We start from the raw sequence: 22,131 nt of genomic DNA on the forward strand, positions 1-22,131 counted from the left end.
TGTGAGGGGAGGAAAGCACTGAGTCACCTGTGCTAGGTAACCTGCAGGGCTCCTAGAGCCGAGATTCGAACACGCAGAGGCTCTGGGCAAGGCCCAGGGGACTTGGTTGTAACCGGTGTTGGGTGTGGCTGATGCAGTGGATGTCAGGGACTCTAAACTCCCCTCCCTCACCCCTGCAACCTCATCGCCACTGCACTACAGCATCGGGGTCATCTCTGCCATTTCCCCCCCACCCCCCAGGGCCAGGGCAGCGTTGCAAGGGTAAATGCCATCAGGATGAGTTAGCAGGGCCCCTGTGGCTCCTCCCGCACCTGAGATCTGAGGACCACAAGTTCAAAGGCAGTCCAGGCAGGAACATCGTTGAGACGCTGATCGCCAGTGTAACCCACAAAAAAAGCCACAAGTTGGAGGTATAGCTCACCCGGTAGAGTGCCAGTGTTAACTGAAAAGCAAAAGGACAGCGCCCAGGCTGTGAGTTCAAGCCCCAGGACCAGCACACACCCAAAGGCAATGAATGGATACAGGGTAGTGGAGAAAGGCAGGGTGGTGGGAAGGGGAAGAAGGGAGAGCTCCCTTCTAGAACACCTCCATCTGAGTAGAAAAGGGCACAGCCAGCAGAGGAGAGAGTGAAGGCTAAGATCTGACGATGCTGGGTCCCAGAATAATTTGGAATTTGAGAGGAGATACTTCCAGAAGACTGGGGGGGTGGGGGGGAACATGAGAGGGGAGGGAGGGAAGAGGAGAGGTGTGAAAATGCATCCAGTTTGGCATTTCAGGAGCCTGTTAGCAATGCCAGCTAGAGCAGGATTTTTTGAGGGGTAGGGGGTGCAAACGTGGAAGATTCTCTGGTCTCAAAGAGCAGGAGGGAGAAAAGGCGGGGCACAAATTACAGACTGTTCCCCTTGTCCTCATGCAGAGATTTGGGGGAAATGTGGGGCTCAGGGAAAGAGCTGGAGAAGGGACAGGGGGACACAAGTCGGTGGAGGCAGAAGCAAGGGAGGAAGGAGTTGGGGGACTTGAGAAAGAGGGGGCTCCCCAAAAGGCCAGGAGAATCACAGGTGCTCATGCTAGCTGACTTGCATTACTGTGTGTGTGTGTGCGCGTGTGTACGCGTGCACACCCGTGTGCCATACTAGGGCTTGAACTCAGGGCTTGAGTGTTCTGTCCCTTCGTTTTTTGCTTTGTTTTGTTTCTTTGCTCAAGGCTGGCGCTCTACCACTTGAGCCACAGCTCCCTCCACTTCTGGCTTTTTGGCGGCCCATTGGAGCTAGAGTCTCTTGGATGCTCCTGCCCAGGCTGGCTTTGAACCATGATCCTCAGATCGCAGCCTCCTGGGTAGCTAAAATGACGTGCATAAGCCTCTGGTGCCAGTTCTCATTGTTTTGAGAATAGCCACCGTTAGCTGAACACCTATCTGGTGCCAGACATATCGCATCCACCATGCCTAGCCCTGCAAAGTGGGGGCGTCATTCTGCTTTGAGGAGAAGCGCCAACATGAGAGCTCTCTCACCCAGCCTGAAGCCCAGCCCAGCCCCTGCATCCCCTAAGCTGAGCAAAGCGGTTTGTGAATACAGTGCCCCTTCGTCAATGTCTCACCGATGCATCTGTGGACGTATTGGTCATTTCCCTACATGCATTGCTAACCCTCACCCAGGCACCACCCTGTACATAGTAGGTGCTCAGTTAATCCTTGTTCGTGTGTGAATATGGAGACGTGGAGCCCAGATAAGAGGTCTAAGTGTGTTGGAGGTTCGAGAAGCCCCTCCCGTGGATGCGTCTCACCCAGTGGAAGGGGTAGAAGGGAGAGAGGTGAGACCGAGAAGCAGAGGAGGAGGGGTGTAAATGCACGGTGCTGGGGAAAGAAGTTATTCCAATACTGCAGGATTGAGCCAAAGCCAGCGCTAGCAAGGATCAGCTTAGTCCCAGGGATGACTTGCCAGAGCTGAGATGCAAATGTGGGATGTGGCTGAAAGGAAAGCACAGGTGTCTTGCCCATTTTTTGAGAAACATCTCAAAATAGAGTCCACCATCTTCCTTTACCACCTGGAAATTCCTTGAGCACTGTGAAAACACAGAGTAGACACCCAAAAAGGGAGGAATCACTCGATGAATACATTCTTTATTTCCTATCCTTAGAAAGAGAAAAGTCTTCTCCTATGGTCTTTTTCTTTTTGGTGGGGGGTGCGGCACCAGTCCTGGGGCTTGAACTCGGGGCCTGGGTGCTGTCCTTGAGCTTTTGTGCTCAAGGCTAATACTCTACCCTCTTGACCTCCAGCTTCACTTCTGGGGTTTGGGGGTGGTTAATTTGGAAATAAGAGTCTCATGGACTTTCTAGCTCTGGCTGGCCTCGAACCATAATCCTCAGATCTCAGCCTACAGAGTAGCTAGGATGACTGGTGTGAGCCACAGGCTCCCAGCTCCAAGGTCAACTGAAGAAAAAAATCTTGACTGAAGTGAGAAACCTTCAAACTGCGATTTCTGAATCTGGGTGGGTTTTCTTAGGTTTCCTGGAAAGCTTGTTCCTCCTTTGGCTTGAACAAATTCCCAGGAAGTGATCAGTCATGGCTCACATTCTGTGGGTTCCTTCTAAACCCCAGCATCCTTCTCTGCTCCTTCAGACAGGAACACAAAAGGAGGCTGAGCCTGGTGCAAATGGCTCACGCCTGTCATCCTGGCTACTCAGGGAAGCTGAGATCTGAGGATCAAGGGTCAAAATCAGCCCAGGCAGGAAAGTCCGTAAGACTCTTATCCCCAATGAACCACCAACAAGCCAAAGGTAGAATGGTGGCTCAAGTGGTAGAGCGCTAGCCTTGAGCAAACAAAGCTGAAGGACAGTGCCCTGGCCCTGAGTTCAAACCCCAGGACTGGCCTTAAAAATAAATAAGTAAACCAAACAAAACCAGTGAAACTGAATGGCTAGAGAAAAACACCTCTAAGAATTGGAGTCAGGAAGTGTTGGGATATTAGGGTGCGGGTACAAGGCACAAGAGATGGCAGTGTGGGGTCTCTAGGCTCTCTACCCTTCCTCCCCTCATTACTACCAGTGAAATGGTTCATTTGCATTTATTTTGCATATTGAAATTCCCATTCAGATTTTATTTGGAGAAACTCTAAGGCAAAAGAATAATAATAAAAAAATGTAATAAAAACCTGAATGCCTGTGATTTAGGGAGTAGGGCACGAAAAATATCATTAGCTAGGTGCTTCCAAGGGCCTCAGTCCCCACGAGATTATACTATCGCTAGTGTTCATGGGTAATGCAAGATAAAAGTCAACATTAAGCTATAAACTACACACACATACACACTCACACATATGCTGTGGTTTTCTCATTTCTAAAGTCTGGGTACAGCCAGGCACCAGTGGCTCGTGACCGCCATCCTAGCTACTCAGGAGGCTGAGATCTGAGATTTGAGAATCGTGGTTCGAAGCCAGCCCCAGGCAGGAAAGTCTGTGTGACTCTTATCTCCAATGAATCACCCAAAAAGGCAGAAGATGGCTCAAATGATAGAGCACTAACCTTAAGCAAAAAGCCCGGAGACAACACCTAGGCCCTGAGTTCAAGTCTCAGGACCTGCACACACACACACACACACACACACACACACACACACACACACACGTTTTGCAATCTAGGGATCAGAAGCTGCTTGGCCGCTCATAGGTGCCTGGGGTCCCCAAGAAACACCCAGCCCTCCCTTCTCCTCTCCCTTTCTACCAGCGCATTGCCTTCTGGGCCTCAGAGTGGGGGTTCCCAATGTGGGACCCTGAGTAAGGCTACCACGTGCTCCACTCTACCACCCTATCCAAGCAAAGCCTTTCTCATCTGAACCCCAACTTTCTTTTTTCAGATTGGCTCATCACCTCAAGCCAGGCCAGCCCGGTGCTGCATGCAAATTCAGCTGTGTGCTAGGAAACACTAACGCGGGACCGGCAGCATGGACTTCGTCATGAAGCAGGCCCTTGGGGGTGAGCCCTGCGCCCATCTCTCCCCTGTGCCCCACCTCTCCCCCTGCCCACCCTGGCACCAACCCCCCCCCCCACAATCAGGGTCCTAAGGCAGGTGGCATGGGACTTCTCCCAATCCACCCCTCTTCTTCCCCCCAGGGGCCACCAAGGACATGGGGAAGATGCTGGGGGGCGAGGAGGAGAAGGACCCGGATGCGCAGAAGAAGGAGGAGGAGCGGCAGGAGGCGCTGCGGCAGCAGGAGGAGGAGCGCAAGGCCAAGCACGCACGCATGGAGGCCGAGCGCGAGAAAGTCCGGCAGCAGATCCGAGACAAGGTCAGCCTCCCCAGGAAAGGACTGCCCCCCCCCAGCCCCAACACCCGCCTTCCATAGTAACTTCTTACCCTTTAGAAATCCTCAAAGATCTAAACACTGAAAACTTTTCCATATGTTTAGAGCCCCCTCCCCCACCCCACCCCCTTTTTGTTTCTGCCAGAACTGGGGCTTGAACTCCGGGCCTGGATGCTGTCCCTGAGCTTCTTTGGCTCAAGGCTCTCATGGTCTTTCCTGCCACGGCTGGCTTCCAATCGTGATCCTCAGATCTCAGCCTCCTGAGTAGCTAGGATGACAGGCGTGAGCCACTGGTGCCTGGCTGGACTACCATTTTGGTGATAAGGCCTGGCACGAGCCACTGATGAATAGCTGTAGACTCGGTGTGTTAACCAGGAGCAATGCCAGGCATGCATTGAACCATGTGGGCTCACTCAGACCAACTCCCGTGAACAGTGGCATTTTTTCCCCCTAGCAAATAATGAAGCCCATACATTAACCATTTATGTGGGGGGGTGCGGGCACCAGTCCTGGGACATGAACTCAGGGCCTAGGGTGCTATCCCTGAGCATTTTTGCTCAAGGCTAGCTCTCTACCACTTGAGCCACAGCTCCACTTTTGGTTTTGTGGTGGTTCATTGGAGATAAGAGTCTCGCGGACTTTCCTGCCTGGGCTGGCTTCGAACCGTCATTCTCAGATCTCAAGTAGCTGGGATGACAGATGTGAGCCACTGGTACCTGGCCTCTCTCCTTGCCCCTCGACCCACTGGATGCCCTCTCTGCCTTTCCCTCCCCAGTATGGGCTGAAGAAGAAGGAAGAGAAGGAGGCGGAGGAGAAGGCAGCACTAGAACAGCCTTGTGAGGGCAGCCTGACCCGGCCCAAGAAAGCCATCCCCGCGGGTTGTGGGGATGAAGAGGAGGAAGAGGAGGAGAGCATCCTGGACACGGTGCTCAAGTACCTGCCCGGGCCCCTTCAGGACATGTTCAAGAAGTAACGGCCCCGCCCCATCCCGCGCCATGCGTTAACTACTTTTCGGTTGTTCTTCTTCTTTCTTTTCTCTCTTTCCTTTTCTTTTCTTGAATTCAGTTAAGTCTCCGTTCTGAAGGGGGAAGCCTCCATTGGCCTCTGTGCCCTTCTCCCTGGCGCAGGGTTGCCTCCCCTCTGCCCTTCCTGGCCCCCTCCCCTTCCCGCACCCCCTTGTCATTCCTGGGGGAGTCCAGTCCACACCCAAGTAGCTTGGGAAGGGAAGACATCTTTGTCTCCAGCATGGGGGGGGCGGGGGCAGGCATCAGACCCAGGGTCCACGACACTTGGGGTCCTCCTCCCACCCCCCTATAGAAAACTCCCCATACATCCCTCCACGCTCCCCACTGCCGGAAGCCAAGGGGGAGGGAGTGGAGAGGGGAACCCCTGGTCCCAGCCAGCCAAAGTAATGACACATTCCAGCCCTGCCCAGCATGCTGACCTTTGGCCTTTGACATTCCCATGAGCCTCTAGGTCAGGGCAGGGGCACCGAGTGGCCTGGCTCTGAGGAAGGGAGTTCTGGGTCAGCCTGTCCCCAGGCTAGGTCTGGGCAGTAGGCTGAGTCTCTCCTCCTCCTCCTTCTCCCTGTCCCTGGCAACCCCCTCCCCCCAGCCCAGGAGCACACCCTTCCCCCCCAAAAACCTCACCCAGAGAGGCATGCCCTCCAAATGGTCTTCTCTGGAACTCAGTCCATCTGTGGAGGAACCCCAGGACAGGGTAACCCCTTACTTCCCCTTCAGCCACACTAAGGTCCTGGGACCCCACTGCCAGGCTAGGCCCAGATTTGCCCAGCCAAGGGGCTCTCCAGGGCCTCCTCCCCACCCCACCCCCAAAACACTTGGAGCCATCGGGCAGTGATGGGCTTTTTACCATGGTGGGCATCTGCCATGGGGGAAGCCGGACTGCCCCCATTCCTCCCCAGCCCTTCAGCCCCACCCTGCTCTGTCCATGTGCTTCCAAGGCCCCGCGGTCCCCCCTCCCCCCCAACGTGGACCCTATCGTTGGGGGAGAAGCTAAAATGGCAACTGTCCATTCGATCCCATTGGCCAAGAGTAAGGCTTCCAGGGGATGTATGGGACTGTCATTTGTCGCCATGCCCCGGATGGGCGGGACTTCCTGCCCTTTCCAGTTGTGTAAGAATGGGGTGAAGGGTGGGGAGATGGAGAGAAGGAAGAGCAAGTGGGAAGGAAGGAAGGGTTCAGTTCTGTGGCAGAGACTGTGTCAGCTTTTATGCGTGGCCAGAGCTTGTGTGCCTGCGATGTGTGGTTTGGGGAGTGGGGTGTGTCTTGAGATTGTGTGTGTGTGTGTGTGTGTGTGTGTGTGTTTGTATTACTCATCGCGCCTTGGCATAAGAGATTGGGGATGAGGCAGCCTGGGTGTGTGTGCACAGTGTCTTTGAGTGGTGGTTAGGCCGTCCAGGTGTGTGACATCAATCTCATATGCGTTTGGACACTGCATGTGCAAGCTTGAAAAATGGCGCATGTAACCGGGTGCCGGTGGCTCACACCGGTCATCCTAGCTACTCTGGAGGCTGAGATCCAAGAATCACAACATGAAGCCAGCCCGGACATAGGAAAGTCTAGGAGACTCTTATCTCCAGTGAAATCACCAGAAAACCGGAAGCGGCACTGTGGCTCAAAGCCGTAGAGCGCTAGCCTTGAGCAAGAAGAGCTCAGGGACAGCACCTAGGCCCTAAGTTCAAGCCCCACGACTGACCAAAAAAAGAAAATGGTGTGTGTGTCACAAGGGTGAGATGGCACTAGTGTGTGTCTGAATTGTCAGACTTGTGTGCACAGCTGTGTGTTGTGTGGAGAGAGAGAACAGGGCTAAGACGCCCCCCACCCCCACCCAGACCTGAGGCCACGGGTCCCAGGGGGCCACATCCAATAGGAGACCTTATTCTTGGCCTAGAATCTTCCCGCCCTTGGGGGGGTTCCTGCCTGAAGTCCTCAGATTTCCACTGGGGAATCAGGACCCAGGCAGTGCCCCCAGGAAGCCATGCTGGGCCCCCCCCAGTCGGGGCCCATCCCCAAAGCCGGGGCCAGGGAGGGAGGGGCGACTTGCCTCCCCCCTCTGAAGCCCCCTGTCCCACCACCCTACCACCCCCGTTTGCATTCTGCAGGTTTTCCATTTTAGTGGATTTATGCTTTTATTTCCGAGCGAGAGACACACGCCTGTCTTCTCCGTCCGTTTCTAATAGTTAAAGCCATATCAGTTAGACTGCAATACTTTCCAGACGAGACAAAACAATCCACATGTTTCGGGAACCAGTAAAGCCCCCCTGGTTTGTCCCTTCTCCGGGTTGCTGAGCCTCTGCCGGTCCAGCTCCCAAGACTTCACCCTCTTCCCCTGCCCCTCCCCCCTGTACCCCTGTGTCGAGCCCCCGCCCCCTGACTGAGGGGGGGGTCAATGTCTGTATCGGTGCCTCTGTTTGTGATGGGGAGCCACCTCGCACCCCTGTTGTCTGCTTGTCTGTATTTTTTTTTTTATCCTAGGCAGGATGGTCATTCTCAAAACCCTGAGGTCCTGGGCCTAAGGCAGGCAAGGCCCAGTCTAGGGGCTCTAGGTCTCCCCCAGAGCTGGTGTGTGAGCTCCACTTAAGACAGAAGGGCAGATACCATGCTGAGAGAGGTCACCCCCTTGACAGGGACCCCTCAAACCCCCAAAGGTGAGGCCAGGGTACAGGGGTGGGTGGCAGAGACCTGGCCACGTGGAATCTCCCAGGTGGGCCTGAGGGACCCCAGATCCTCACTCAGGTGGGGTCTCCACCTCCCCTGGATCTCTAGCATGGGTGCTGGGATTCTTCAGCCCCCTCCTCCGGTGCCCTCCAGGCTGGGCTGGCTTAGTCTGGGCTAGCACCCATCAGGTCCCTCCATTCTGCTTTGGGGAAACCGAATTTTGAGGTCTTTTGGAGTCAGAGCAGAGGAGAATCTCTGCCTGGCACAGACCGGGCTCCCTTCACTGCTGGGTAATGGCTGTCAGGTGGCGGGGCCATGTAATGACTGTCATTTGTGACACAGACCTGGCTGGGGAGAAGCCAGTGGTGGCCCCGAGAGGAGGCCTGTACAACAAGGGTAAGGGGAGAAAATTCACAGGGGCTACGCTAGCAGAAGAAAGGGTGCACATATGGGGTACCGGGACAGAAAATGGGTGCGGCCTATAGAATGAGATGCGAATAAGTCCCAGCTAGGACTGGGCATGTGGGAGCCCCAGAATTTGGGAGAGGGAGAGAGGGAAATAGGGAGAACTAGGAGCCAGTGACTCACGCCTGTCATCCTAGCTACTCAGGACACTGAGATCTGAGGATTGCAGTTCAAAGCCAGTCAGGGGTAGGAAAGGCCATGAGACTCTTATCTCCAATGAACCACCAAAACAGCCAGTGGTTCAAGTGGTACAGTGCTAGTCTTGAGAAAAAGAGGGGGAAAAGCCTCAGGGACAGCACCCAGGCCCTGAGTCCAAGCCTTAGGACTGGTACCTCCCAAAAAAAGAGTGAGGGGGAGTCATCTCCCTGGGTGACAGAAAAGGACTTCTCCAACCCTGTCAATCGGTCAGGACTTCCAAAGTGGACATGGTCCACTCTGGGTCTGGATGTGGCCAGGTGTGTCTCTACGAGCAAAGCATCATGGGATGCTCCTTCCTTGCAAGCAGGGTCTTGAGATCATCCAGGTGAGAGAGAGTGAGAGAAAGCGAGTAACACAAGTACTGCACATCAAGGCCCCTCACCGGCACTGGCGGGGTAGCTAGGTGGGCAAAGCGGCCAGCACAAACATGGAGGGGAGACCTCGCCCCCTCCCCCAGGCTAGCAGAGTCGCAACACCCAAGCCCCCTGCACAGGCTCCCAACTGGGGTCACACCATCTCCCATGGCGAGTGCCACCTAGGTCTGAGGACATCCATTCCACCACCACCACCCATACTTCAAACATCCCCTCCTTCCTGAGGCCTGTTCCCCTCATTTGGGAGAAAATGGAGGTGCTTGTGTTTGGTTATCCCACACACACTCCCCCATGTGGAGCCCTAGGAGACCCAGGGAGGAAGAGAACCATCCTGCTCAATTCGGGGGACCCCTCCCCCTTTCCCACATTTGTGCCGTGTCCTTGTTGCTCTGCTTCCTTTAAATGTGTCAGTGTCTGAGGGGACCCGCCCCCCCTCATGCCTGAGGGGACCCCCCCCTCAACCTGACCAAAAGCCATGGCTGTTGCTCCCCTCCCCACCCCCTTTGTATGATGCAAATGCTAAGATGTACAAAATCAACCATGACAACAAAGAGAAAAGAAAAAAAAACACCTTGTACAGCCACTTTCTGACTGGTCTTCCCTCGCTCTGTTCATGGACACCACCAGGGCTACACAAAGCGGGGGAGGGCACCCCACTTGCTGGTGAGGGGGGAGATGACGTTCATAGCTCAGGAACCCCAGAATATCTTCCTTGGACCCCTATGATGCTCCATCCCCAGAAGAGTCATCTAAACTGGACTTTGCTGGTCACTCCCTGCCCCGCCCCCCCAATGGCATAGTGGGTGACACAATAGCAGCATAGGATCAAGGTGGCCTTGTGTGTGAGGACCCCCATCTCACCCACCAGATTAGACCTACAACCACCAGAGCTTCAAGTGACACCCCCCACACACATGTAAGTGATGTTTACAATGCGCTTTCTTGCTGGCTCGCTCCCTCTCACTCTCCCAATCCAGCTCCAGTGTCACCTCTTCTGGGAAGCCTGCCCTGATACAGCTCCCTGCTCCCCTGACCACAGTAGCGTCACAACGTAAGCCTCCAGGCTGAATTTCCCTGCCGGCTGTGTGGACAGGCTCTCTGTCACCCAGCAAAAGGATCTTGAGCAAGCCATTTAACTCATCTGGGATGGGAATTGCTTTTCCAACCTCCACCGTTATTGTGAGGAATCAATGGAGTCCTGAACACACACACACACACACACACACACACACACACACACACACACACATCATCCAGTGCCAGACACTCACTGGATGGTGCTCTGGAAATCCTACTGCCAATGACATCACCACCATGTGTGTCCCTCCCTGTTTATTTCATCTCATCGGTTCCGTGGATTTGGGAGCCCACAGCTAGCTGGGCCCTCTGCTTTCAGGGTGTCCGCTGAAGGCTTGGCTGGGGTGGATGTCCCTCCAGCTCCTGGGATGGCTGGGGGGCTTCTATCAATGTGAAGGCCTTGGCTCCTGGCTGGCAGGCTGCTGACTGGAAGCCATGTTCCATTCCTTGCTGTGTAGGCCCCTCAATGGGGGTAGTTCACACACAGCAGCTTACTTCATCAAACAGCAAGCCCAGAAAGCTCTAGAAAGAGATTGCTAGCAGCTGGGTGTTGATGGCTCATGCCTATAATCCTAGCTACTCAGGAAGCTAAGATCTGAGGCTCTTGGTTCAAAGCCAGCCAGGACAAGAGAGTCCATGAGACTCTTATCTCCAATGAACCACTAGAAAATTGCAAGTGGCTCTGTGGCTCAAAGTGGTAGAGTGCTAGCCTTTTCAAAAAAAAAAAGGCCAGGGCCCTGAGTGTCCAAGCCCCACAACCAACGAGAGAGAGAGACAGAGAGACAGAGACAGAGACAGAGAGAGAGATTGCTAGCAAGATGGAAGACTAATTAGATTACTTCATTGGGGAAAAAAACCATGCTAGCTCCTTGGTGGTTTTCTCTTGGTGGGAAGCAAGTGGCAGGTCATGCCACGTTCATAGGGCAGGGACAACTCAAGGATGGAGAGATCGAGGGATCACTGAGCATTCTGGAAGCTTCCTTCCACAGGGGCGGGGCCAAAAGTTTCCCTTCCCTAAAAATGCTGGAGATACACAGAGCCTCTGAGAGTCGCAAACCTCTGCAGCCAAGGGGAGTGAACCACGGGGACAGCGGCCAATGGTGCCTTCCTCCCAGGGCTTCTTCCCCACTGAAGTCCTTTCCCAGAGCCACAGACTGACGCCTCCAAGATCCTCCCGGGGGTAAAGACCAGAGAGAGAAGGATTCTCTCAGGAGTGGATCTGCCTGTTCCCAGTCACCCCAGAAACCATCCTCCAGAAATCCAAGTACACCCCACCTTGGTAATCAACTCTGTCCACATGGATACACTTCTCCTTCCTATTGCTGGTGTCCACGCGTCTTGTTGTTGGCAATCCTCAAGTCCCTTCTTCTAAATCCCCACCAAGAATGCCAAGCTCACCGTCACAGGCAGGAACCTCCTCGCTAACAGAGGAAATGGATGCATAAGCAGACCCCTAGCCCACCACAGGTGCAATGTCGCAGGAAAGTCAGGGAGCTTGGTGAAGGCTTCCTGGAGGAGGCAACACCCGAGGAGGAGTCGCCAGGCCTCGGTGCTTCACGCCTGTCATTCCAGCTACTTAAGGAGGCTGAGAGGATTGTGGCTCCAAGCCAGCCTGGGAAGGAAAGTCTGTGAGACTCCTCTCCCAATTACCCACCAGGAAGCTGGAAGTGGAGGTGTGGCTCAAGTAGTAGAGCACCAGCCTTGAGCAAAATAAAAAAATAAAATAAAAAACAAGGAAGGTGCTGGTGGCTCACCGCTATCATTCTAGCTACTCGGGATGCTGAGATTTGAGAATCACTGTGTGAAGCCTGTCTGGGCTGGAAAGCCCTTGAAACTCTTGCCTCCAAATTGCCGGCAGAAGGCCAGAAGTGGAGCTGTGGCTCAAGTGGTAAAGAACTAGCCTTGGCCATAAAAAAAGAAATCAAAGATAGCACCCAAGCCCTGAATTCAAGTCCCAGGACTGGCACACAAACAGATAGGTGGATGGATAGATAGATGATAGACAGACAGACAATGATAGATAGATAGATAGACAGACAGACAGACAGACAGACAAACAGACAGACAGACAGACAAAAAAGAAACCTAGAGTGGTCCTGTGCAGGGTGCTTTTCTGCTTGCCTTCCCCCAGTGTTGGGAAATGCATTCCAATCAGAAAGCTCCCCAACGAAAAGCAGCCGGGAAGGAAGGAGTTAATAACCCCTTCCATCCCCACCCCCAACATCTCCCTAATTGACTGCAAAACCGGCTTCCAGACCACTCACTTAGCACTTGTAATTAATTGGAGTTTCTCGCCTGATCTGAAGGATGATTCGCTACCCCCTGAGGCCAGTGTTTCCCCAGCTGGAGTCATCTCTCCACTGGGCACTGCCTTGGGTAGGAGGGCAGACTGCCATGTCTTTCCTCCGTGTGAGCTCACCCCGGCACTTCCTAGCCCCCCCCCCCGCCCCGTGTGAGCTCACATGGGGCACTTCCCAGCCCCGGGTATAGACCCAGTAAATGGTCCCAGCATCTCCTAGGACTCCAGAGCCAGGGAGGGGGTCAGTGAGGCACAGACTCCATCCTGGGGGCAGGGGAGGGCAGTCCCCATGCCTGTAGCCCTTGACCACATTGGCTTCTTGCTGCTTTCATTGTGAGAAGCATTTGGCCTGACCCCTTCTTGCAACTGGATAAGCGACAATAGTATGCATGAAGACTGGGAGAAAAGGGGTTGGGGAGGCAAAGGAACCCCCACATTCCCTCAGCACCTGCTGTATGCCATACCCCAGAGCTAAGGGCTTTGAAGACACCATCTGTCCCTATCTGCTGTCTTTCAGACTGAATCTAATAAGCTTGCGAGAGCCCATAGCCTAGACTTACAAACCAACATACAGAAATCTACCAAGGGAAATTTAAAAAAAAATAGATTTCCACCACCCCTGACAGATCTGAATGTCTGGCTTGGACCTTTGAAGCTATTTGACCTTGAGCACTTTATTTCACCTCTCAGGCCCTCTACACAAAGCCCAGCGAGCTCAACAAATGGACTCACATACCCTGAACACAGCAAGTGCTCTATAAAATAGACAGCTGAGACTATTCGGATCGCAATTCAAAATTAACGGGTGAATGTTATCTCCAAACCTACACGGCAGTCCCCATCCAAGTGGCTCCTGCACCTCCAAGAGGAGGTGGGATCCCCAAAGCTGATCTCCAGCCACCTTCCCAAAGGCCTAGCCAGGCTCTGCCTCGGCTCCCACCCCCAGAGGCCCCCTGGCTGCCAGCCTTCAGCAACAGCTCCAGCCGAGGCTTCAAATTGCTTTGCCATCATTTAGCTGGGAAGCAAGAGCTCATCTTGACTGTCAGCCAAAATCTATTCTGTGAGAGCAAGGTAATCACCTCCATGGCGGGGTGTCCAGAGAATGTGATAGAAATAAAGCCAGGACCAAAAAAAAAAAAAAAGTCTCCATCATCCTGCCACCCAGAAATGGAGTCCTATCATAGCTCTGTCTCCTGGCCAACTCCTTCCTCCAATATGTGTGCAGGCGGAGGTAGGTGTGCTCAGAGCCAGACATGACCACGTTGGATCCTACATGAGTGCACCAGGATGGAGTGCTAGAAAACTTGGCAGTCCACAACTGAGGAAAAAAAAGAAGGATCCTGCTAGGTAGATAGGAATAAAAAGTGATAGAGCCAGCCCCTGTGGCTCACGCCTGTAAATCTAGCTACTCAGGAGGCTGAGATCTGAGGATCACAGTAGTTCACACCTATAATCTTAGCAATTCAGGTGGCTGAGATCCAAGAATTGCAGTTCAACAGCATGGACAAGAAAATCTGTGAGACCCTTATCTCCAACAAACCACCAAAAAGCCACATGTGGACATGTGGCTCAAGTGGTAGAGAGCTAGCCTTGAGCACAAAACCTCAGGGAAAGCACTTACGCCCTGAGTTCAAGCCCTGGGACTGGTATAAAACAAGAAAACAGGCTCAGGCTTCACCCAGTATAGCAACTGAATCATTATGGCAGAGAAGTCAGCACTTCTGAAAGTATTTTCCCAGTCCAGGGAAACAGATTCATTTTCCTCTGCCCACTAGGAAATCAAAAGGCAGGGAAGCATTTAAAGAAAACAGAGCAAGTTTATTTTGTGAGCAACAGCAAAGCTGGGAGAAGAAAGTAGGGAAACTCTCCATCTGGAGACGAACCCCCAAAGAGAAGTCCAGTGGAGACCGCTCCAAGGGTGATTTTTATAGTAGGGCTCCTCCCATGGCTCCTCCCCTGGGCTCAGCGCTAATTGGTGGATGGCTAGTGCATGCACCACCCAGGTTCTTTTCATTGGTTGAACAGACACCAAGAGCATTATGGGAAGAAGCCTTTGAGCCAGGAACCCCGCACCCCATGGGAACTCTCATTGGGTGTAGGAAGGATGAGTGAATGGGGCCTGCAGAGAAAGCAGCAATGACAGGGCATTCGGAGTGCTTGACATTGCTTGGTGGTCCTGTCCAAAGACAGGATGGGTGCCTGTTCTTCAGGGTATCTAATCTTTACTACAGCCCAATACCCTCATGTCTACCTCTCAGAAGGTGACCATTGCCCTGGGAGATGACACCACCCCAGGTTGACCTGGCCTCGCTTACCAATTAGAAGCAGAGGACTGAGGAAACTGAAAAACTCACCGCCATCTGCCCTAGGGGGTCTTCCTCCCTCTCTCCTAACCATACTGTATATATTTTGAGTAATTGTCTTCTTTCCCCCACCATCATGGTATTCACTGGATACTCAGCAGAAACTCATGGCATTATGGGAAGAAGCAGGAGCTCGAAGCATTATGGCAACAAAAAATGTCATGATGAGACACATGTTACCTGCCATGTGTTACGTCTGCCACATGTGTGTGTGTGTGTGTGTGTGTGTGTGTGTGTGTGTGTGTGTACCGGGGCTTGAACTCGGGGCCCTGAACTTCTTCTGCTCAATGCTAGCACTCTACCACTTGAGCCTCAGCACCACTTCCAACTTTTTCTGTGTATGTGGTGTTGAGGAATCGAACCCAGGGCTTCATGCATGATAGGCAAGCACTCTACCACTAAGCCACATTCTCAGCCCTGTCCCTGAGCTTTTGTGCTCAAGGCTGGTGCTCTACCACTTGAGCCCAGCTGCATTTCTGGTTTTCTGGTGGTCCGTGAGACTCTTATCTCCAAACAACCACCAGAAAACCAGAAGTGGTACTGTGTCTCAGGTGGTAGAGCACCAGCCTTGAGCTGAAAAGCTCAGTGACAGTGCCCAGGTCCAGAGTTCAAGCCCCACAAACAACAACAACAAACAAACAAAAAACAGTTGCAGAAGTGAAGGTGAGATGTGCCAGGCATTGGCCGTTCCCCAGATGGACGGACGCTCCTCTGCTTTCATCACTCAGTCATTTCATCATGATTTATTGAGATCTGCGATAACATCTCCAATGCATCATTCTAGAAGCTGGAGATAGTGAAGTCCCTGCTTGGACGGAATTGCCACTCTAACCACAAGGGCAGCACAGCAGCAAAGAAACAAATAGAATGAGTATATGGTAGCCCAGGGTTTAGAAGCCACTTCTGAGTGGCATTTGCCCTTTCTCCTGCCAATCAATACCAGACCCCGCCTTCATCCCAGATCTAGATTGAGTCTAGCTCTTCCCCATAGCATCCAGCCACATAGCAGGTCCAACTGACACACTAACTGCACATTGACTCCAAACACAAAGGTTCCCAAGGTGGACAGAGCCCCAGGCCGTTTGCTCAGGCTGGCCTCTCCCCAGGGCTGCCTTTGCCTCCCCACCACACTTCATATGGGAGAGAAATCTCTGCAGAGTCTCTACAAGCCTGCTGTCCACCTAGCACACAGCACCCTTCCTCCCTACAACTTTCCCTGCAGAAAAGCCCTCTGGGTTTCCTGAGGACTTTACTACTAGTTTCCATCCACCCAAGAAAACAGATGGGCAGAACAGATGGAGCAAGTTTCTGAGTGGCCAGGTTGTGGGAGCTGGAAGGTCCCTTTGTGAGTATCATCCCCCTCACTTTAAAGCCAGTTCCAGAGTAGTTAATAAGAAGCTCTCTTCGTGTGTGTGTGTGTGTGTGTGTGTGTGTGTGTGTGTGTGTGTGTGTGTGTGTCAGTCCTGGGGCTTGAACTCAGGACCAGGGTGCTGTCCCTGATATTTTGTGCTCAGGGCTAGCTTTCTACCGCTTGAGCTACAGCTCTGCTTCCAGCTTTTCTGGTGGTTCCTTGGAGATAAGAGTCTTCATGGCCTTTCCAACTGGGGCTGGCTTTGAACTGAGATCCTCAGATCTTGGTCTCCTGAGCACCCAGCTTCTTTCTAGAACTTTCTATCCAGTAATCAGACTTCATCACCGAAGGTGAAATGGTGTGTGCTGAGTTTCTGTCCTTTGCTGCTTTAAGCCTTCTCTGTTCCAAAACCCTCAAACCTGCACCAAACCATCCTTCTCTCTAATCCCAATTCTCCATTTCTTTTTACCACCCACATACACACAATTCTTGGGGTTACCCCACGTGACGCTGGCTTTTCTAGCTTCTTCCATGGGGTGGTAGGCAGAATAATGTTTTCCCCCAAAGATATTCACATCCTATTCCTAGTGAAGATGTTGTTACCATGAACACCAAATAGGAATCAAGGCTGCAGATCAAAGGTTGCTAGGTATCTAGCCAGGAGATTTGGGTGCAAACATCAGCTTCCACACCCAAGAGATGAGGGAGGCAGAAGAGAGATCTAGAGTGGTGGTGCTTGGGAAAGACTCAGCTCAATGTTTCTGTCGTGAAAGACGAAGGGCCATGAGCCAAGGAAAGCAAGGGACCTCCAGGACCAGAAAAAGCAAATGAATCCACCCTCCCCCTGACCTCCCCAACACCTGGACTTTAGCTTGGTTCCACCCCAGGAGCTGATCCTAGACAGGAGGAAGGTTTTGCACTAAGACACTGGGCTTGCCAGACTTTGTCACACCGGCCACAGGAAACGGATATACACCCCGAGAAGACGCCGGTGTTGGCACTGGAGAGATCGGGTATGACCATTTCCATTCCTCCTCCCAGGTAACCTTGACTGAGCACTCACCACACGCTCACCTCTGAGCCAGATGTTACGAACAGCAGGATAAGGAACGCAACCCCCGGCCGAGCGTGGCAGGCCCGGCGTGAGCGCACACCACACAAGCCGCACACTCACACAGCCACTGGGAGACACCTAACCCACTGTGGGCGCGGCGAGGGGCATCTGGAGGGAGCATTTCCCAAGGGAGTCATCAGAAGCGGAGCCCACTTTCAAGCCTGCTGAAACCTTGAGCCCAAGGCTAAGATCACAGTTCAAAGCTAGCTTGGAGGAAAAAAAAAAAAAAAGACCCACAAGACTCTGTCTCTAATTAACCAGCAAAATGCTGGGCTGGAGGTGTGGCTCAAGTGCTAGAGCCCCAGCTGGAAGCAATCAAGCCAAGAAAGAGCATGAGGCACTAAGTTCAAACCCTGATACCTGCAATAAATAAATACATAAATAAATATGTGCAAATAAATACGTTTTAAAGCAGAAACTATAGCGTAACTCAGGGTAGAGCACTTGTCTAGCATATGGGAAGCTCTGGTTTTGATTCCCAGCACCCATCAAAGGAAAAAGAGGAGCAGGAAGGGGATGCACACAGACAGAGGGAACTCGTGAGCAAAGGCTCAGGGCCTGAGGAGCTGGATGTAAGAACAGCTGTGTATAAAGAGTTGGTGAGAGGCCAGGTGCTGGTGACTCACATCTGTCTTCCTAGCTACTCAAGAGGCTGAGATCTGAGGATCGTGGTTCAAAATCAGCCCAGGCAGGAACGTCTGTGAGACTCTTATCTCCAGTAAAGAATCAGAAAAGCCAGAAGTGGCACTGTGGCTCAAGTGGTAGAGCGCTAGCCTTGAGCACAAAGAGGCTCCGGGACAGCATCCAGGATGAGTTCAAATCCCAGGACTGGCAAATAAACAAGAATTGGTGAGAGCTACAGAAGCAGAAGGAGGCTAGGCAACTTGAAATCGAGCCACGGGAAAGCTGGGTGCTGGTGGCTCACGCCTATCATCCTAGCTACTCATCCTGAGCTCGGACGATCATGGTTCCAAGTCAACCTGGGCAGACAAATCTGACCAGAAGGAGACTGTGGAGAACTCCTTGAAACACTGGCTCCCTGGGCTGAGTGGGGGCAGGGTTGTCCTGTTGGATCAACATGGGGCCAGGAGTCCTGGCTTGAGCTCATAGACAGACAACGAAGCCCCTCTTGAAGATGGAGTTCCTTGGATGAAGGGGCAGGAGAAAGGGGATTGGAACAGGCAGTCTGTTGGAGGCTAGAAGCAGCCCTGGCAGCAGCTCAGTGGAGAACTCCAAGCTGAGGCTGGAGATTCTGGTCATCCCTAATGGCCCTTCCCCCTGGAATTAGGGGGGAAAAAATACCCTATAGAACAAAGGAGTGGAAAATGTAACTCCAATATAACAAATACAGCCAGGAGAGGATTTGGGGAGACCAACAAGATGGAGGGGGCAGGACTCCCAAGATGGCTGGACTTAAGGAACTAGCTCGATGGTGGATTTGGCTCCTTGCTTGCCCTCCCTACGGTCAGGCATCTCCTCTATGCTGGAATGAGAGCTTTAGACTCTGGAAAGCCCCCCATCCCCCATTTCCGTCTCTAGACAAGGTGGCCAAAGTGTTTTCCGGGTCCAGGTAGAGCCCATGTCCAGACCTTACACATAGAACACCACCCACAGTTGTTTTGTTCTCTCCTCCTCTGAGCGAGCTGCCGACCTAGGGCGCATTTAATAACCAGCTGCCAAGTCCCCTGGGGACAGGCTAATGAACCTGCTTCCTTGCCTCCCGCCCCTCTCCACCTTCTCCCACCTCTTCTAACCCCCCCTATCCTCTCAACTGAAGCAACTGGGGACAGGGAGGAGTGGGGAGGGCCCCAGTTTCTAGATGAGGAAAGCAGTGCCAACTCTGGGGTGGGGGTGGGGGGAGGACTGTGGTCAAGGAGACTTTGGGCCAGAAGGTGAAGTCTCAGTCTATGTCAGAGCATCTTCTACTTTGCTATGTTCTGGGGTGCACTGGGTGACCACCCCATCTCTGACATCCCCCAGCCCCAATATCAAAGCGAGCCCAGCATGGAGGAGCAGGCGGTTGAATATCACACACCTGGAGAGCTGTGCTGGCTTTGATTGGTGGGTGCTGGAATACTGTGATCCTCCCTTCATACAGAAAGGATGAAGGAGATCGTGGATGTAAGTCCCCCCCTCCCCCCCCCCACCCCCCCACCCCCGTCACGCAGCCTCATGGGCAGAATGTGCACAGTGGGTTATGGCGAGCATCTCTGAGATTGTTCCACCTCCACACAAGGTGAGTTCTCCAATCAGGACGCTCCTCTTGCTTCATCACCCTCGTCCCCAAGAGGGACCCCCTCGTTTGGACCCATGAGTGACAGAAGCTAAGATCTTCCCCTTGAACCTCCTAACTCCAAATGGAAGTTAGGATGTGTGTGTGTGTGTGTGTGTGTGTGTGTGTGTGTGTGTGTGTGTGTGTGTGTGAATCCTGAATGACCACACCCAGAGCCATGCCTCCTCCCATCTACCCTGTGCTATACTGCCGGGGGGTCAAAGGAGACCGCTGGACAGGCCTATCACCCACACATCAGGTCAGGGGTCCCTCTGGAGTTTTGTTTTGTGTGTTGTTGTTTTTTAAGAACGTCCACTGAGTCTGCTGCTCCGCAATCTCCCCTTTTTCTAGGTGGAGGGCCCCATTATGATGGGGGGGGCACGCTTTTCAGCACATCTCCTTTTGATTCTCCTTGACTCTAGGCCCAGGTGAGAGCCCTGAGAGGAGCACAGTTCTCAACCACGTGATTGGCTCAGACACAGTCACCTCTGACCAATGAGAGGACCCTGCCATGGGCCAGCTTCTGCCTGCAGCTTTGAGAATATCTGCTGAGACACATTGTTCAATGATCCCATTATAAATGAAAGAACAAGGAAAACTATTTAGACTTGTTGGTATCCACAGGAAAATATTTTCTGAGCTGGGCACCCGTAGCCCACTCCTATAATCCCAGCTACTCAGGAGGCTGAGTTCAGAGCGTCATGGTTTAAAGCCAGCCCTGGGCAGAAAAGTCTGTGAGACTCTTATCTCCAATTAACCAGAGGGGGCAGGCAGAGAGAGGTGGGGGAGGAAGAGAAGAGAGAGAGAGAGAGAGAGAGAGAGAGAGAGAGAGAGAGAGAGAGAGAGGAGAGAGAGAGAGAGAGAGACTACTTTCTTTTTTTTTTTTTTTTTTTTTTTTGGCCAGTCCTGGGCCTTGGACTCAGGGCCTGAGCACTGTCCCTGGCTTCTTCTTGCTCAAGGCTAGCACTCTGCCACTTGAGTCACTTGAGTCACAGCGCCACTTCTGGCCATTTTTCTGTATATGTGGTGCTGGGGAATTGAACCCAGGGCCTCATGAATATGAGGCAGGCACTCTAGCCACTAGGCCATATCCCCAGCCCGAGAGACTACTTTCTATATGAGCTCTGCCTGGCCTTCACTATGTAATGCAGGCTGACCTTGAACTTGCAGTCTCCAGCCTAGTCTCCCAAGTGCTGGGATTGTAGGGGTGCACTACTCTACCCAGCTTCAATTTCTCTTGGAGAAGTTTCCTTTTGAGACGCTAATGCAATGGTTTACCCATAGTAGGGGACTGAGGGCTGTAGATGGCAGCAGGGATGGGAGTTAGATTTTTGTTTTCATCCTATACTGTTTTCAGTTGTTTTGATTGTTGAACCCTACAAGGGCTTTATTTCTTGAAAAATAAACAAATTAAAACATTTAAATAACAAAAGAGAAAAGCCCCCATTTCTCTCTAGCTGACTGTGACTGTGCAAAGAACATAGACCTTGTCTTTGCTGGAGATTGCAATTATTCAGAAGGGAGAAAAAAAAAACACAGAAAGCAGGAGCTTAATGTGAAATTGCTGATATTTTTCATGCCTTTTTAATGTACTATCTTTTTTCTTATGGTAAAATAGACATAATATAAAATAGTCCTGCTTAGGCACTTTTAAGAGGCCAGTTCTGTACCTTAGGCATATTCCCATTGTGTAACTATCCACTGTCCTTCTCTCGAATCTTCCATCCTGCAAAAAAACAAAGCTCTGTGTCATTCAACAGCAACACCTCGTTCTCTCCTCTTCTCATCCCTGACAAACATCACCCTAATTTCTTTTTTTTTTGGGGGGGGGGAGAAGTCCTGGGGCTTAAACTCAGGGCCTGGGAAATATCCCTTAACCTTTGTGCTCAAACCAAGTGCTCTATCTCTTGAGCCACCACTCCACTTCTGGCTTTTAGGTGATTCATTGGAGAGAGAGAGAGAGTTTCATGGACTTTCTTCTTATTCTTTTTATTATTATTAATTATTTTGCCAGTCCTGGGCCTTGGACTCAGGGCCTGAGCACTGTCCCTGGCTTCTCTTTGCTCAAGGCTAGCACTCTGCCACTTGAACCACAGCACCACTTCTGGCCATTTTCTATATATGTGGTGCTGAGGAATCGAACCTAGGGCTTCATGTATACGAGTCAAGCACTCTGGCCACTAGGCCATGTTCCCAGCCCCTTCATGGACTTTCTTACCTGGGCTGGCTTCAAACTACAATCGTCAGATCTCAATCTCTCGAGTAGTTAGGGTTCCAAGCATGAGCCACCAGCACCCAGATTTCTTTTTTCTGTTTATTGTTCTTTGGGGTACATGTGCTAGTACTGGGCTTGAACGCAGGCACTGGGCACTGTTCCTGGGCTTTTTTGCTCAAGGATAGTTGCTCAACCACTTTGAGCCTCAGCTCTACTTCCAGTTTTGTTGCTGCTGCTGCTGTTGTTATTGTTTTAAGATAGTTTATTGGAAGTAAGAGTTTCATGGACTTTTCTGCCTGGGCTGGCTTCTAACCACGATCCTCAGATCACAGCTTCCTGCGTAGCTAGCATGACAAGCATGAGCCCCCAGTGCCTATTAGTCTATTTTTCTATTGCTGGGATAAAATAGCAGAGGCTGAATACCT

The 22,131-nt window shown here is 52.3% G+C and overlaps 1 protein-coding gene across 2 annotated transcripts in view; it reads left to right on the forward strand.

The window, feature by feature from the left end:
- Cplx2 (complexin 2) overlaps window positions 1-5,282 on the forward strand; it is a 48,273-nt gene extending 42,991 nt beyond the window's left edge. For both annotated transcript variants that reach the window (XM_048334281.1, XM_048334280.1), the window contains exons 2-4: window positions 3,852-3,969; window positions 4,108-4,283; window positions 5,074-5,282. In XM_048334281.1, the coding sequence (XP_048190238.1) occupies window positions 3,939-3,969; window positions 4,108-4,283; window positions 5,074-5,271 (405 nt within the window). In that variant the 5' untranslated portion in view covers window positions 3,852-3,938 and the 3' untranslated portion in view covers window positions 5,272-5,282. The remainder of the gene's footprint in view (window positions 1-3,851; window positions 3,970-4,107; window positions 4,284-5,073) is intronic.
- Window positions 5,283-22,131: the final 16,849 nt, after the last annotated feature.

This window comes from Perognathus longimembris, chromosome 25 (genome assembly GCF_023159225.1).
Source record: "Perognathus longimembris pacificus isolate PPM17 chromosome 25, ASM2315922v1, whole genome shotgun sequence".
Taxonomy (NCBI): domain Eukaryota; kingdom Metazoa; phylum Chordata; class Mammalia; order Rodentia; family Heteromyidae; genus Perognathus; species Perognathus longimembris.